Source organism: Mercenaria mercenaria, chromosome 5, assembly GCF_021730395.1.
Source record: "Mercenaria mercenaria strain notata chromosome 5, MADL_Memer_1, whole genome shotgun sequence".
Taxonomy (NCBI): Eukaryota; Metazoa; Mollusca; class Bivalvia; order Venerida; family Veneridae; genus Mercenaria; species Mercenaria mercenaria.
This window is the reverse complement of record NC_069365.1, coordinates 5,715,177-5,732,701: the sequence shown is the minus strand read 5'-3', so window position 1 is coordinate 5,732,701 and position 17,525 is coordinate 5,715,177. Positions and strand designations below refer to the sequence as shown.

Here is a 17,525-nt window from a genome sequence, read left to right as displayed (position 1 = left end):
TGTATTAAGTGTTAAGTGAACATAAATGAGTGTAAATGATCAGATGCTAAAGTTCCGAACAAATCCGTTACATGGCCAAATTATCCACCTTTAAAAATGTGAAAATAGGTCACTAGGTCAATGTCAAGGTCAAAGTTCATTTCAGTACACAAACCTATGCATGTAGTCCAAATTTGAAGTCAGTAGCTATAGAAATGTGAAAGTAGGTCAATCTCAAGGTCAAGGTTCATTTCGGAACACAAAACTATGCACATGGTCCAAATTGGAAGGCTGTAGCTCGAGGAATGTGAAAGTAGGTCATTAGGTCAAATTTCATTTCAGAACACATAACTATGCATGTGGTCCAAATTAAATGTGAAGATCAATGTCAACTCATGTCAAGGTTCATCTAGCCACTCAAAACAATACATAAGGTCCAAATTTGAATGTTGTAGGTTAGTTTAAACATATTTTATTGCTTATAATACATGTATTTATATCATTACATCAACATATGGATATTAACAATCGATTGAATTATAGCAATAGGGTCGGACCACAAGTTCCGCCAACATTAGTAAACGGCCCTTCCATCAATGGTGTGCAAAACTGTACATGTCATCCAAATTTCAAGGGTGTATCTTAAAAAACAAGAAAGTAGGTCAGTAGGTCAAGGTTACAGTCAAATGACCCCTTATTACTTGGGGTCATATGGTAATTATAATTAAACAGTCTAGGAAATAACTCATATAAAAACTAGAGGGACTTTTGAGAAAAGCGCATGTCTCCCTCAACTGCCCCTATCAAAAATGTCTAGTTTCTCCGGATAGTCTAGACAAGTGGATCCAATTAGATGGTCTGGACGAGTGGATCCAATCAGTAATTCAAACAAGAGGGCCATGATGGCCCTGTGGCGCTCACCCGAGTACCATTGCTCAAAATGATATGATCGTTTCAAACCAATCTCATTAAATGCTGCTAAGGTGTATTCATTTAGATAAATAATAAAGGAGGTAATTTGTCATAAATTCAGTCAATATGCATCTTCACTGATTGTCCAAGTCCATCTGTTGACATAAATGAAATTTCAGATCAGTATCTTCATTAGTTACGGAGATATACCCATTTTAATTTGAAATAAAGGGAGGTAATTTGATATAAAATCAGTCCATAGTTATCTACCGAGGGGTCTAGCTAGGTCCAACTTTTTGGGAGAAATCACTTCTCCCTCAAGCAGATTTAGGGAGAAGTGGGGAGACTTTAGGGAGAAGTGGGAAGACTTTTCCTACCGCAATGATGTGGAGTGATTCGAAAGGTGGCTGTAATTTTCTTGTTTCTTGATTAAAAGTATTGATGTGACCATTCATTTTCTTAGTTAGATCATTTCCCATACAGTGGTTATTGTTTCGTTTTCAAAATTCTGGAAAAAAATCGTTTTCAAAATTCTAGCCGATTCTGTAAATGTAACCCGCCAAATTTTGTTTATATCTTGTATGAAGTGTTTATTATTAACACCGAGTCATTCACCGAGGAATGTCAGAATCTCACTCGAATGAAACTGAAAGTAAACTGTGTAATCTAGAAATACATATTCAAATAAATTCATCGATGGAAGTCAATTTAAACATTGTTAATACATTACATGTCGTTCTTTTATCATAGATAACAAATAATTGTGTACCAAATTCCAATTAATCGCATGGTTAATCAGTAGTTTCTTAAAAAAAAAAAACACTTTGCTTTTCGCACTCGAACATGTTGACAAAATTAAAAACGAAGTGTCAAAGATGTAAACGCGATGCTAATTGGCTGAACACAATCAACGAGGTGTATCTGATAATTTGATTCGCTTTCACACTTCTCGGGAAAATCTCGCAAGTACCTGAAGTAGGAGGAGCTTAAATTATGCTACCGGCGTGTGTTTGTGTATTCTGCACTCATTATGACACCGTGCAAATTGTCAACAGTCCGGGTAGCACTAATTAGCGAGTGCGGAAATCAAAGAAAATCGGGCGACTTGCATTCCGCTTTGAGGTTAGATTTGAGCGAAGTTTGAAGTTCTAGAGCGCCTATTTCGCTCAAGTCGCCCACTCGCGAGAGCCCTGCTACCCTGATTGTCTCAGTCCAACTAATGACAATAATGAAATTTCAAATAAGTCCTATAAGTACTTACTGATATAAATCCATTTTGATTACAATCAGGGAAGGTAATAAGATATAAAATAACTCTGGAACCTACAATTGGATCTGACAGGTTCGTCATGGAATCCAAGATTTATTGTTGTTGATGATATTTTGGAAGTTTGTATCAAATCAAACCATAAATGAAGTCTCTATATGGCTGCAATGCCAAAATAGCCAATTTTGGACATTTAAGGGGCTATAACTCTTGAACTCATGATGGAATCTGGCCGGTTCAAGAAAGGAACAAAGATCATGTGGTGATACAAGTTGTGTGCAAGTTTGGTTAAAATCAAATCATAAATAAAGCTGCTATTGTGCAGACAAGGTCAAAATAGCTCATTTTGGCCCTTTCAGGGGCCATAACTCTAAACCCCATAATCTGGCCAGTTCAAGAAAGGAACCAAGATCTTATGGTGACACAAGTTTTGTGCAAGTTTGATTAAATTCAAATCATAAACAAGAGCTGTCGGATGACAGTGCGCTCGACTATTCGAAAAATTGATTGAAGAATGGGGTCAAAATATTTCTACAGATATTCAGACAAAAGAAAAAAATACATTAGACAATGTTCCTGTATTTGTGGATTTCGATAAGTCTTGCACTAAATGGCAATGTGTGAACCAATTTCAAAGTCAAAAAAAGGGCCATTATTCTGCCAAAATAGTTGTCAGAGTTATGTACTCTTGCCTACAGATGGAAATCATGATGATAAACAAGTGTTCAAAGTTTAAAAGCCGTATGTCAAATAGTTTTGAAAAAACGTGGACTTGTATGAAATCAGAACCAATTTCCAAGTCCAAAAAGGGCAATAATTCAGCAAAAATATAAGACAGAGTTATGTACTCTTTCCTACAGATAGAGACTATTATACTGAACAAGTGATAAAAGTTTCAAAGCCATACGTCAAACACTCTACACAAAATATGAACTGGTACGAAAAACTTATCCAAGATTTCTAAGTCAAAAGGGGCCATAATTCAGCCAAAATCCTTGATGAAGTTATGTACTCTTGCCTATAACTGGACATGGTGATGGTAAACAGGTGTTGAAAGTTTCAAAGCTTTATCTTCAAAGACTTTGTCAAAATATGAACTGGTACGAAAAACGCAACCCAGATTTCTAAGTCAAAAAGGGCCATAATTCAGCCAAAATCCTTGATGGAGTTATGTGCTCTTGCCTATAACTGGACATGGTGATGGTAAATAAGTGTTGAAAGTTTCAAAGCTTTATCTCAAAATACATTGTCAAAATATGAACTGGTACGAAAAACTTAACCAAGATTTCTAAGTCGAAAGGGGCCATAATTCTGCTGAAATCCTTGACGGAGTTATGCACTCTTGCCTATAACTGGACATGGTGATGGTAAACAAGTGTTGAAAGTTTCAAAGCTTTATCTCAAAAGACTTTGTCAAAATATGAACTGGTACGAAAAACTTAACCATGATTTCTAAGTCAAAAGGGGCCATAATTCAGCCAAAATCCCTGATGGAGTTATGTGTTCTTGCCTATAACTGGCCATGGTGATGGTAAACAAGTGTTGAAAGTTTCAAAGCTTTATCTCAAAAGACTTTGTCAAAATGTGGACTGGTACGAAAAACTTAACCAAGGTGTGACGCCGACGCCGTGGTGAGTAGGATAGCTCTACTTATTCTTCGAAAAGTCGAGCTAATGAAGCTGCTGTTGTGCAGACAAGGTCAAAATAGCTAATTCTGGCCCTTTCAGGGGCCATAACTCTGGAACCCATAAAGGAATCTGGCCAGTTCAAGAAAGGAACCAAGATCTTATGGTGATACAAGTTGTGAGCAAGTTTGGTTAAAATAAAATCATAAATGAAGCTGCTATTGTGCAGACAAGGTCAAAATAGCTAATTATGGCCCTTTCAGGGGCCATAACTCTGGAACCCATAATGGGATCTGGCCAGTTCAAGAAAGGAACCGAGATCTTATGGTGATACAAGTTGTGTGCAAGTTTGGTTAAAATAAGATAAATGAAACCACTATCGTGCAGACAAGAAATTGTTGATGGACGGACGCCGGGTGATCACAAAAGCTCACCTTGTCACTATTTGACAGGTGAGCTAAAAAGGGCCATAATTCAAGTGCCTGGGCGGATCTGGCTAGTTATCAAAATTGGCCGAGGTCTTATGGTCAAACACATTTGGTGAAGTTTGGTGAAGATTGGATGAGAAATGTTCATGAGAAGAAGAGTTTTAAAGATTTTCCTTCCTGTTGCTGTGGCAACCAGAGTTCTGAATGTTTCAATTCTTTGGGCAATTTTGATAGAGGGCCACCCAAGGATCATTTCTGTGAGGTTTAGAGTAAGCCTGCCCAGTGGTTTTGCAGATTTTTGAAATTTACAACATAGCCATATAGGGAAAATAAGCCCCGCCCCATGGCAGCCATGTTTTTTTAACGAAATAGACACATGAAGGACATTGAGCAGAGACAAAAGCTCACCTCGAGCCTTTGGCTCAGGTGAGCTGAAAAGCAAAATAGAGTTGTGGAACCTGTACAATGTAAATCAGTTTACCACAATACATTTGTGAAGGTACAATCCATTCCCAGGAGTGGTTACTGAAACACTAAGTTACATACAATAACTCATCTAAACTGAGACATGAACACAAGTGCACAGGCGAATCCAATAGCTTGTTTTCAGACCATCCGCTGAACTAACAACTTAGCCTGAACCTTTGGTTCGGATGACCTATTAATTAAACAATTTAGCGTCACATGTCTTTACAGCAATCTGCTGCATATCAAGTACTGAAACATTTCTTCTTAAACGTAATGCTTATCAGAAAACATAGCTTGAATTTTATGTTTCTCTACAAATAAACCAATCGCGGGACATGTAAATATAAGAAGGGAAATAATACAGGTCACTGTAAAACTAATTTATTTTACAGAACATTTCAGACATGGACTTCTACTTTACATATACAGATATGTACAGACATTCGCTTTGAGCACTTTCATACAATTAAAACAACATTAACATTTTACAGAGTATCTTATTTTCATACACAAAAATAGTGTCTCCTTTTCACAGTTGGTGGATTAAGTCAGATCAAAATATATAACTTATGACAAAATGCGTAACTAGACATATTTAATAAATAACTTGTATGATAATAAGATGCCGATAAAAGGGTTAAAATATAAACAAATAACATTAAATGAAAATGGGTATTTACAAGATGAACATGGATGAAATAGTGGACGTGTCCATAATCTGTTTTCATTATGCGGGGGGAAAAAGTGGACAAGTAGTTGTTTTAAAAAATCCCTTAGAAAGGAATCATACTGCAATGTTAAGAATGATTTAGAATGGACAAATTTCAGTAAGTCTTCAGCACTAAAATATTATTATGATGGTTTATGGAAGAGTTGAGACAAATATGTTGAAATGAGGCTAATGCAGAATGATGAATATTAAAGCAGTTCTAAATTACCAACATACAGCATCCATCCTTCCATATATATAACAGATAAATGTATACATCAGAGTATATGTATCAATAAGTAATTCTTCAACAAGTTACCTTAATTTGCCATTTAAGCTCTTTTTACAATAAAGTATTTTCAATGCTTTCAGATATTAACTTTTAAACCATTATATCTTCTCAAAAAATACATTCTTTTCTTAACAGAAGTTGACAATTGTCTCAATTGAATTTTACAGGTATCATTTTTCTATCATTTTAACTTGAATTATAAATTCTAAATGAGGCCAGGTATGACTCATTTGTTCATGATTTTACTGAAGTCAACTCTATTCAATCAGTCTACTCGTCATCTTCATCCTCATCTTCCTCTTCCTCCTCATCTTCTTCCTCTTCACTTTCTTCTACCTTCTGTTTCTTCTGTGGTGATCGTCCAGCTGCTTTCTTTGGGCTTCCACCACCACCACCACCAGACCTGTATCTCTCCATCTCCTGCACATAAACAAGTTTCTTTTTTCCAAATAATTCCATACTTAACATTTATCAAAAAGCTGACTGCATAAGTGAAGGTGAGTTACTTTGGACAAATACCTATTAACAGTAAACTTGTATCGGATCCACTGAATACTTAACATGAAGAATTATATGACAAGCTCAAAAAGAATTTAAAAATAAAAGCTGATAGCCTCTGCCGTAAAATACCATGTGACCTAAAAGCCTGTGTGAAAAACATGACTTACTGATCTGCAGTTTTAGTACGAGACACTGTCCAAAACAACCTAGTATACTGCAAACTTCAAATGTGCACCTGAAGCATCAACCAGAAAAAAATATGTGACTAAATGTTTGTAAACACTTACAGCCTCATATCTTTTCTTGTCTTCTGCAGCCAACTTTTCGAACTTGGACCTGTCACTCACAGCCTCCCAACGCTTGCCCAGTTCCTTGGCTACATCTCCCACTGTGTGTCCAGGATGTAACGCACGCACTTTTGGTCTCTCCTCGTTGCAAAATACAAAGAAAGCAGACCTGGAATAAAACAAAATAATGAAGAACAAATTCAGCTACAGTTTCATAATCAACATTACAAAGTTGAAGAAATTTTAAGAACTATATTACATCATTTTGCTTCAATATAAGGTCAAAATATCTTTAACCAAGTGAATTCAAGATGAAATATTTTAACGAGAGGCAAGTGAAAGATATTTCGGTCTTAAACAAATAAACAATTTTTAGCTTGTGCTAATTCTTCCCATTTTACCTGCACAACACCATGCCTAACTTGATTTCACGATGTTAGTTCTGAAAACTTAGTTCTATAATGTTTACACACTTCTTTTCCTATTTTTTAAATTGTGGGTTTTTATTTTTATGTTGTTTGTGATATATATTTTTACTGTTTGATAAGGTCTCATCAAAGTACACAAATTGATATTAAAACATCACAAAATTATAAATATACATGTCATGTACTTTGCCACTCTTTAGTAGAGTTGTAAGACACAATATAATAATGTATATCTTTGTCTTCACTTACGCAAATTTTTCTTATAAGAATTTCAGATCATTTATAATTCATACTATTCTGTGTTTAAGTGTAGTCTTTACCAGTGAAAGACTACACATTACTTTTAGGTAAACCAAGTACTCAGAATCTAATGGCTGTTGCATAACTACAAAAGTGTCAAATGTTATCGGAGTTTCATGGAGGGCTTGGCCCTGTGCTATGCGCTCCAACTCAGTACCCAAAGAACCAGAAGGCTTTCATTATAACAAATACTGCTATACTAACAGTGCTCTTTTAGGAGCATTGGGATCCTTGGCTCTCTTCTTCCCTTTAGCGGGTGGTCCGCCTGCTGGTGGAACATAAGTAGACATTTCCTTTTCATAGCGTGCCTTGTCCTTCTCTGCCATCTCCTCAAAACGCTTCTTCTCTTTTGGTGTCATCTCCTGTAAAATAGTAGCCTAGATTATTACTTTTGGGGTTACTAAGTACTGTACTCAACCATTTTCCAGAAGTATTCTTATGCAATGCAGTTGAAAACATCAGCATTTCTTATTCAACTCCAAGAAGTGTGTTATCTAAGGATAAATTGATTACCTCCAAAATGTATCGAAAGTAGATGGGAAAATTTGAAATGCCATGCATTCATCACACTGTCAAGAGAATATCAACTGGCCTCAATCTGGTATAAAATGACATGCACATTGTGTAAGTGTGAAGGATCTTGTGTGCAGTCTTCTAAAAGATTATATATGACTGAACTTAACTAGTGGTTTACCTGTAAGGAATATGTTGCTGAGTTAAATGTAAAATAGATTTAAAATTCAATTTACCTTCCATTTTGAAGCACATTTCTTAGTGAATTCTGCAAACACAACATTCTCTCCTGGATGTTTCTTCTTGTGTTCTTCACGACAACACTGTACAAAGTATGCATAGGAGGACATACGTCCCTTTGGCTTATCTCCCTTGTTCTTAGGCATGATGAATCAGAAGAATAAGTGTTTAGATGTTCAGAAAGTCTGAAAGAAAAGAACCTTGCTGCTATTAAATCAAAATTAAACTAGAGTTGTCACAGGAGTGACGAATTATACCCCCACAATATGGCCTTGTCACAGATCTAAGCCAATGTCAAAGCTGAACTTACTTGACCTTTGACCTACTGACCTCAAAATCAATAGAGGTCATCTGTTGGTCATGATCAACCTCCCTATGAAGTTTCAAGATCCTCGGCCCAAGTGTTCTCAAGTTATTGTCCGAAAAAGGTTTAAATGTTCCGGGTCACTCTGACCTTTGACCTTTGGAACTCTTAAATCAATACAGGTCATCTACTGGTCATGACCAACCTCCTTATTAAGTTTTGTGATCCTAGTCCCAAGCGTTCTGAAGTTATTGTCCGAAAACAGTTTAAATGTTCCAGGTCTATGTGACCTTGACCTTTGACCTACTGACCTCAAAATAATTAAGGGTCATCTGTTGGTCATAACCAACCTCCCTATCAATTTTCATGATGCTAGGCCCAAGCATTCTCAAGTTATCGCCCCGAAACCGCTTAACTGTTTCATGTTATTCTGACCTTGACCTTTGACCTACTTGCCTTAAAGTCGAACTTGACCTGTATTCAATCATGTTACACCTGTGTACAAAAATTTATGATCCTTGTCCCAAGCGTTCTCAAGTTATCATCTGGATACCATTTGACTGTTCCAAGTCACTGAGACCTTGACCTTTGACCTACTGACCTCAAAGTCGAACTTGACCTGTATTTTATGATATTACACCTGTGAACCAAATTTTATGATCCTAGGCCCAAGCGTTCTCAAGTTACAATCCGGAAACCATTTAACTGTTTCGAGTCACTGTGACCTTTGACCTTCTGACCTCAAAGTCGAACTTGACCTGTATTTTATGATATTACACCTGTGAACCAAATTTTATGATCCTAGGCCCAAGCGTTCTGAAGTTATCATCCGGAAACCATTTAACTGTTCCGAGTCACTGTGACCTTTGACCTACTGACCTCAAAGTCGAACTTGACCTGTATTTTATTATGTTACACCTGTGTACCAAAAATTATTTAAATCGGTCACGCCTTTCATGAGTTATCATCCGGAAACCGTTTTACTGTTCAGGGTCACTGTGACCTTGACCTTTGACCTACTGACCCCAATTTCGAACTTGGCCTGTATTTTCTGATGTTACACCTGTGTACCAAGCCTTTCAACAGTTATCATTCAGAAACCATGAAAACCAACGGACCGACCGACTGCCAAGCTAACTTCTATATACCCCCACCCAAACTTCGTTTTGTGGGGGTATAACTATTGTTGTGCAGAGAGTTTTACCTTAAACAAGAGGGCCATGATGGCCCTATATCGTTCACCTGTTACCTTTGCACTTGAGGACAAGAAGGTCCTCAGAAAAAATATCTAAGTCCAAAGGACAGGAACAACAAAGGGAAGAAATTTAACCAAAAAGAAACAAAAATTCTAACAAGGAATAGATATGTCAAAATACACCTAAAAATTGGAGGTACCATCCATGTTGTACCACAGGAAAGTGGTCTCGATTTTTCCCTACGGCCAATAACAAAAAAGTTACTAAAAATAAGCTATTTATAGTACGTAAAAGGGAAGTAATTAAAAAAAAAAATTGTAAGTGAACAAAAGAAGGATCTGCCAAATAAATCTGTTGACATAAATGAAATTTCAGATCAGTATCTTCATTAGTTATGGAGATATACCTATTTTAATTTGAAATAAAGGGAGGTAATTTGACATAAAATCAGTCCATACTTATCTACCCTGATTGCCTCAGTCCAACTAATAACAATAATGAAATTTCAAATAAGTCCTACAAGAACTTACTGATATAAATCCATTTTGATTACAATCAGGGGAGGTAATCAGATATAAAATAACACTGGAACCTACGATTGGATCTGATTTGTCATGGAATCCAAGATTTATTGTTGTTGAAGATATTTTGGAAGTTTGTATCAAATAAAACCATAAATGAAGTCTCTATATGGCTGCAAAAGCCAAAATAGCCAATTTTGGATCTTTAAGGAGCCATAACTCTGGACCCCATGATGGAATCTGGCCAGTTGAAGAAAGGAAGCAAGATCTTGTGGTGATTCAAGTTGTGTGCAAGTTTGGTTAAAATCAAATCATAAATGAAGCTGCTATTGTGCAGACAAGGTCAAAATAGCTAATTTTGGCCCTTTCAGGGGCCATATCTCTGGAACCTATTAAGGGATCTGGCCGGTTCAAGAAAAGAACCGAGATCTTATGGTGATACAAGTTTTGTGCAAGTTTGATTAAATTCAAATCATAAATGAAGCTGCTATTGTGCAGACAAGGTCAAAATAGCTAATTCTGGCCCTTTCAGGGGCCATCACTCTAGAAGCCATAATGGAATCTCGCTAGTTCAATAAAGGAACCAAGATCTTATGGTGATACAAGTTGTGTGCAAGTTTGGTTAAATAATATCATAAATGAAACCACTATCGTACAGACAAGAAATTGTTGACGCACTGACTGACGACGGACGAAGGGTGATCACAAAAGCTCACCTGGTCACTATGTGACAGGTGAGCTAAAAACAACAATCAAGATTTATTCTTCTATCTCCTCATACAGACCAACTTTAATGTGACTGTGACCATGAGTTATGACAAATTCAGACTTCATTTACTGGAAGCTGGTCACCACACCCAAAAATGGTAATTCAACTTCGTCTTTTTCTAAAATTTTGCAAAATCATGTAAACTCAGGGCTGTGATTGCCCATTTACCAAAAGAAACAAGGAGCTGTGTTCAATAAACGCTTGATGCCCCCTGGTGGCATCCTTGTCATGCAAAGCAACCGAAGTCCAAAACGAGGTCAAGTTCAAGGTCAAACTGAGGTCAGGTGATGTCTGAAGATGAGGAATGGTCACAGGTAACATCTGCATTAGTATCAAGTCATTCTAGTAAGGGGTATTGATGCTAGACGAAACGGTCCCATTTGATTAACCAAGAGATGGCCCATATAAAGCAACCTAAGTCCAAAATGAGGTCAAGGTCAAACTGAGGTCAGGTGATGTCTGAAGATGAGGAATTGTCACAGGTTACATCTGCACTAGTATCAAGTCATCCTAGTTAGGGGTATTGATGCTAGACGAAATGGTCCCATTTGGTTAACCTCGTACGGACGGACAGGACAATCACTATATGCCTCCCGCATCATAAAAAAAGGAAATAAGAGGATACCCTCCCCCCCAACACCTTTCGACAATATTACAGTTTTTGCACTTATCTTGCCAAATCTGACTTTTTTTTCCAAAAAATTTTCTGTTCAAAAAGAGGCAATCAGAATCTCATAAATGTGTAAACTACTGATCATTTATTATACAAAACTGTCACACAGATGGAAACTAAGTTTATAACTTGCTAAGGCACAAGTTGGCCAATTGACATTTAAAAAAAATTCTGTTATTACTTTGCAAATCATTTTGATATGGTTGGGTAGGTTATGATTGTTACCCAACAATCAGTGAGAGTTAAAAATCAATAATCTCTCTATCAAAATATACTTTAATTCTTCTTGGAACTTAAGAAACCTGTAGGCCTAAGTCTACTTCTTTTATAATTAACAGTGGAACAGTCTTTTAACTAAAAGGAAACAAGAGGGCCAAGATGGCCCTAGGTCGCTCACCTAAGAAACACTCCATAACAGTGTAAAACATGTTTGACCTAGTGATTTCATGGAAACAAATATTCTGACCATTTTTCATTAAGATTGGACCAAAAAATTGGTCTCTTGCGATAAAACAAGCATTTTCTTATATATGACCTAGTTTTTGACCCTAGATGACCCATGTTCAAACTCGACCTAGATTTTATCAAGGCAATCATTCTGACCAAAATTCATGAAGATCAACTGAAAAATACAGCCTCTATCACATACAGAAGTTTTTTCTTTGATTTGACCAAGTGACCTAGTTTTTGACCTCAGATGACCCATATTCAAATTCGACCTAGATTTCATTTAGGCAATCAACCTGACCAAATTTCATAAATATCAACTGAAAAAAACAGTCTCTATCTCATACACAAGATTTTTCTTTAATTTGACCTAGTGACCTAGTTTTTGACCTCAGATAACCCATATTCAAAACCGACCTAGTTTTCATCAAGGCAATCACTCTGACCAAATTTCATGAAGATCAATTGAAAAATACATCCTCTATTGCATACACAATGTTTTTCTTCGATTTGACCTAGTGACCTAGTTTTTGACCCCAGATGACCCATTTTCGAAATCAGCCTAGATTTTATCAAGGTAATCATTCTGGCTAAATTTCATGAAGATCAGTTGAAAAATACAGCCTCTATTGCATACACAAGGTTTTTCTTTGATTTGACCTAGTGACCTAGTTTTTGACCCGAGATGACCCATTTCGAACTTGGTCTAAATTTCATCAAGGCAATCATTCTGACCAAAATTCATGAAGATCAATGAAAAATACAGCCTCTATCGCATACACAAGGTTTTTACGTGATATGACCTAGTGACCTAGTTTTTGAACCCAGATGACCCATTTTCGAACTCGGCCTAGATTTTATCAAAATAATCATTCTGACCAAAATTCATGAAGATCAATTGAAAAATACCACCTCTATCGCATACACAAGGTTTTTCTTTGATTTGACCTAGTGACCTAGTTTTTGACCCGAGATGACCCATTTCGAACTCGGCCTAGATTTCATCAAGGCAATCATTCTGACCAAAATTCATGAAGATCAATTGAAAAATACAGCCTCTATCGCATACACAAGGTTTTTCTTTAATTTGACCTAGTGACCTAGTTTTTGATCCGAGATGACCCATTTTCGAACTCGGCCTAGATTTCATCAAGGTTATCATTCTGACCAATATTCATGAAGAAAAATTGAAAAATACAGCCTCTATCGCATACACAAGGTTTTTCTTTGATTTGACCTAGTGACCTAGTTTTTGACCCGAGATGACCCATTTTCGAACTCGGCCTAGATTTCATCAAGGTTATCATTCTGACCAATATTCATGAAGATTAATTGAAAAATACCACCTCTATCGCATACACAAGGTTTTTCTTTGATTTGACCTAGTGACCTAGTTTTTGACCCGAGATGACCCATTTTCGAACTCAGCTTAGATTTCATCAAGGTTATCATTCTGACCAATATTCATGAAGATTAAATGAAAAATACAGCCTCTATCGCATACACAAGGTTTTTCTTTGATTTGACCTAGTGACCTAGTTTTTGACCCGAGATGACCCATTTTCGAACTCGGCCTAGATTTCATCAAGGTTATCATTCTGACCAATATTCATGAAGAAAAATTGAAAAATACAGCCTCTATCGCATACACAAGGTTTTTCTTTGATTTGACCTAGTGACCTAGTTTTTGACCCGAGATGACCCATTTTCGAACTCGGCCTAGATTTCATCAAGGTTATCATTCTGACCAATATTCATGAAGATTAATTGAAAAATACCACCTCTATCGCATACACAAGGTTTTTCTTTGATTTGACCTAGTGACCTAGTTTTTGACCCGAGATGACCCATTTTCGAACTCAGCTTAGATTTCATCAAGGTTATCATTCTGACCAATATTCATGAAGATTAAATGAAAAATACAGCCTCTATCGCATACACAAGGTTTTTCTTTGATTTGACCTAGTGACCTAGTTTTTGACCCGAGATGACCCATTTTCGAACTCGGCCTAGATTTCATCAAGGTTATCATTCTGACCAATATTCATGAAGATTAATTGAAAAATACAGCCTCTATCGCATACACAAGCTAAATGTTGACAGACGCCGGACGACAGACGACAGACGCCGGACGCCGGACATTGAGCGATCAGAAAAACTCACCTGAGCATTGCTCAGGTGAGCTAAAAAGGGACAAATGTTAATTTAATAGTTTTTCTATGTGCAATTTGTAAATTTAAAGACTGAAATTCAGTCAATTTTAATCAGGTCCCAGAAAAATAACAAATCAGCTATATATCTAAATCTACATTGTATGTAACTACCTATAAAACCATTAAAACAATGCAAATTATGTCAAAATCAAATGCAAAATGGCCATAGTCACATCCAATTGGTTTATATGATGAAGGACAACAAATGCAGCAATAGTTTGCGATAAATCATTAAGGAATGTGTCACTTGTGAAAATCATCATTGCCTAGATTCGCTACTATATAAGTGTCCCCCCACAAATCCAATATACAACTCCCATCTTATCTGCTGCTTATCAACTATTATGTAATAGCAACTGATTAGAGGGCAATTAGCTCAGCAGGGACCCCAACTAGACCAAGAAGATGTGTGCAGTGGAGTTGAAATTAATTTTTCTTCAGTAAATGTGGAATTATAATAATTAATATTTTGATATTATGTAGATGATAATAACTATTACTTTAATGTTACAATAATAATGATAATAATAATAATAGAAATAATCATAATAATGTAATTATTATTATTATTATCATTATATTATCATTAGTATATTATTATAATTATTATTATTATTATATTACATATAGGATGATAAAAGATACAGTAATAAAATTGAAAATAATAATGATAATAAAACACAAGTATACTGAAAACTTCCTGAGTTCTTTGTGCTAACAAACAATATTTTTCGATTTGGAAATTGATTTTCATGTATTCATGTAATCAACATTATTTGAATATAAAATTATTGTGTTCCATCTATACTCAATTTTCATTTTCAGTATGTTGCCAAAAAGAACTTTTTTTCATGCTTTGCTTTGTAACTTTGAAATTCACATTCTGTTTTCAATTTAGACAAATGTTATTTACAGTATTCTGCAAGCTTTAGATGCGTGAAAGTCACATTTTTCAGAAATATCACAATTCTCCAGACAGAATGTGAAAAAAGTTTCTGATTATTTTATTATTGTGTTTGATCAACAAATATTTTTCTTTACATAGAAATGCCAAAAAGAAACTGATATAACTTTAAATGTTATCAATTATTCATTAATTTAAAATAAATTACATTGTTTCCCTTTCTCACTAATTGATACACTTGTAAGGTAGACTGACTCTCCAATAAACATTGACCCTTGTTTATTGGAACCATACTGTGATGGTCATTAGCCCCCAACTGTGCTGGTGAAGACAGAAATCCCTTGGCCCACTGCCAAAATCTAGGCCTTTAAGACTAATTTAGCAATGACTTATTGCAGACATTCAAACTGAAACTGCATAGATCTCAGTTTTTGTGATTTAAACATCTGGATGGGATAACAACTGTTTTATATCTGATAGAATCTACTCACATATATTGAATAATTATTATTTTGACAGATGATAAAGTCGACCACCTTTGAATGCTTCGATTTCAATCGGTTATTTATCTAATTGAACACCAAACTAATAGCAATCACTTACAACACCAACTGGTGTAAACAAAAACAAAACTGGTAAATATTCTGTATAAATAAATGACTTACATTTATCTGTTTAAAAAAATATTTATCCAAAATTACTGGGGAAGAGGATGTTTTTTAACATGCTCACTGTCAACACATGAAGGCCTGACATCGGGTCACTTTTCATTACTTGGTCCGGAAATGATTGCATTTTTGGGAAAGTTTCAATATAATATGGAGATAATTTTGTAAATGATAAAGTGGTTGAATTTATCATCTGTCAACGTTCGTACAGTCCCCATTTTACATACCCCTTTCAGGGCCTCACTTCATGAGAGTTTGCTTACTAAATATAAATGATGTCAATTTTTCAGCAAATGTTAAGCTTTATTTTGATACCAACCATTGACAACACTTTCAGAAATAAAAAAGGTTACAAGTAAAAAAACTCATTTTCTGTCCATGTTTATCATCAGTACCAGTATAGCTATATAGCTAATTTTTTACTTTTCTGAGACCTGTTTTATAATTATTACTATTTATTATTTTTGTGAATGTACCACTTTCCCAGCAGTGTAAAAGATCTTCATTTCATTTCTTACATTGAGCTATTTGATTAAAGTGCTTCATTTATAATATCAAAACATGGAAGTTATCTTCATTTTCCAGTGTGACATATTTGATGAAGCACACCCTGATCCCCTAAAATAATCTTGAAATGCATAATTCCCAGTTTTAAGCAACTAAAACTGGTTATGTTAGTTTTATCTTACAAAAAATAAAGAAAAACGGATCTAAAAAGCAGTAATGTTTCTTTATTTACAACATATTTTTTCTAGAAAACTTCCTATACACAATTCTATCTCTGGCCATTTTGAAAAAAAAAAGCTATTTTTTCCTATTTGCTAATTTGCATAATATTTCCTCATGTACAAAAGAACCGCCATTTTTACACTCTATCGACATAATTCAGACAAAGAAAATTCGTTTTCAACCGTTTTATTTCACAACAAACCAGTTTCAAATGATATAAAACTAAACATATACAACCCTGTTTTCCGTGCCACTATATAGCATAGTGTTTATATAGGCTTCTATAGGAAAGCAACAGGGAATAAGACAAATCCGCCATGAAAATTCAGCAAGAAAGAACGACCTCAAAGTTCACTTCAAGATGTCTGATTTACGAGTCATGAATGAAAGTCCCATTAAAAATCATCTCTGCATAATCTTATTGAATAATACATCAATGATTTTCATATTGTAATTTGTTATAGATGAATTTTTTACACATAGCACGTTTCATATGGCGCAAGCCACACTTAAAGTTTTTCAGTATTGGTACATAAGTGGTTTGTATAAAGTGAAACTTTATGCATTCTACATTGAAAACATAGCCCCAAATGCTTTTCACCATATGGCCCGTCTCAAATGATGGATCATAAATCACAAAGATAGTACACAACTTTTTTGAAGCGCTGCATTTTTCGTAAATTTAAATAGGGAAATTAAGAAACTGACATAACGATTGAATGAATGCTTCTTTGCATAAGACCACATCAACATCTACACCCTGTGTTGAAAACAGAACTAAAAATACGCAATTTTCACAAATTCATAAGCACAAATGGCCGCCCGGCTATGCAAAACTATGCAGATACCGGCTTCAGAAAAATGAATATTGCATTATGAAGATCAAATTAATCAAATTAAAAAAGGCATTAGTGAACAAGCATAATCATTTTTCTAATGCGCTGCAACACTTTATTAACAAACAAAATTCCTTTATAGTAGAAAAATTAAATTTACTTACGTTAGTTGACAGCTAAACTTCTACCGCTTTGCAATGAAGGCCCACGCTACGTTACAAGCTGTATTGCAGAATATGAGAAAATAACTTGTTCTGATTGGCCTAGAGTGTCAATTTTACCGATGCGCGATCCAATGAAATTCCAGAACAACAAC

The 17,525-nt window shown here is 35.4% G+C and overlaps 1 protein-coding gene across 1 annotated transcript; it reads right to left on the bottom strand.

Annotated features, from left to right (window-relative positions):
- Nucleotides 1-5,044: 5,044 nt before the first annotated feature.
- LOC123556335 (high mobility group protein B2-like) lies at nt 5,045-17,503 on the bottom strand. Its single transcript, XM_045346960.2, has 5 exons — nt 17,374-17,503; nt 7,946-8,134; nt 7,401-7,558; nt 6,469-6,637; nt 5,045-6,100 (listed from the first exon to the last, which is right to left on the bottom strand). The coding sequence occupies exons 2-5, from the start codon at nt 8,093-8,095 to the stop codon at nt 5,951-5,953; spliced, it is 627 nt and encodes a 208-aa protein (XP_045202895.2). The 5' UTR covers nt 8,096-8,134; nt 17,374-17,503; the 3' UTR covers nt 5,045-5,950.
- Nucleotides 17,504-17,525: the final 22 nt, after the last annotated feature.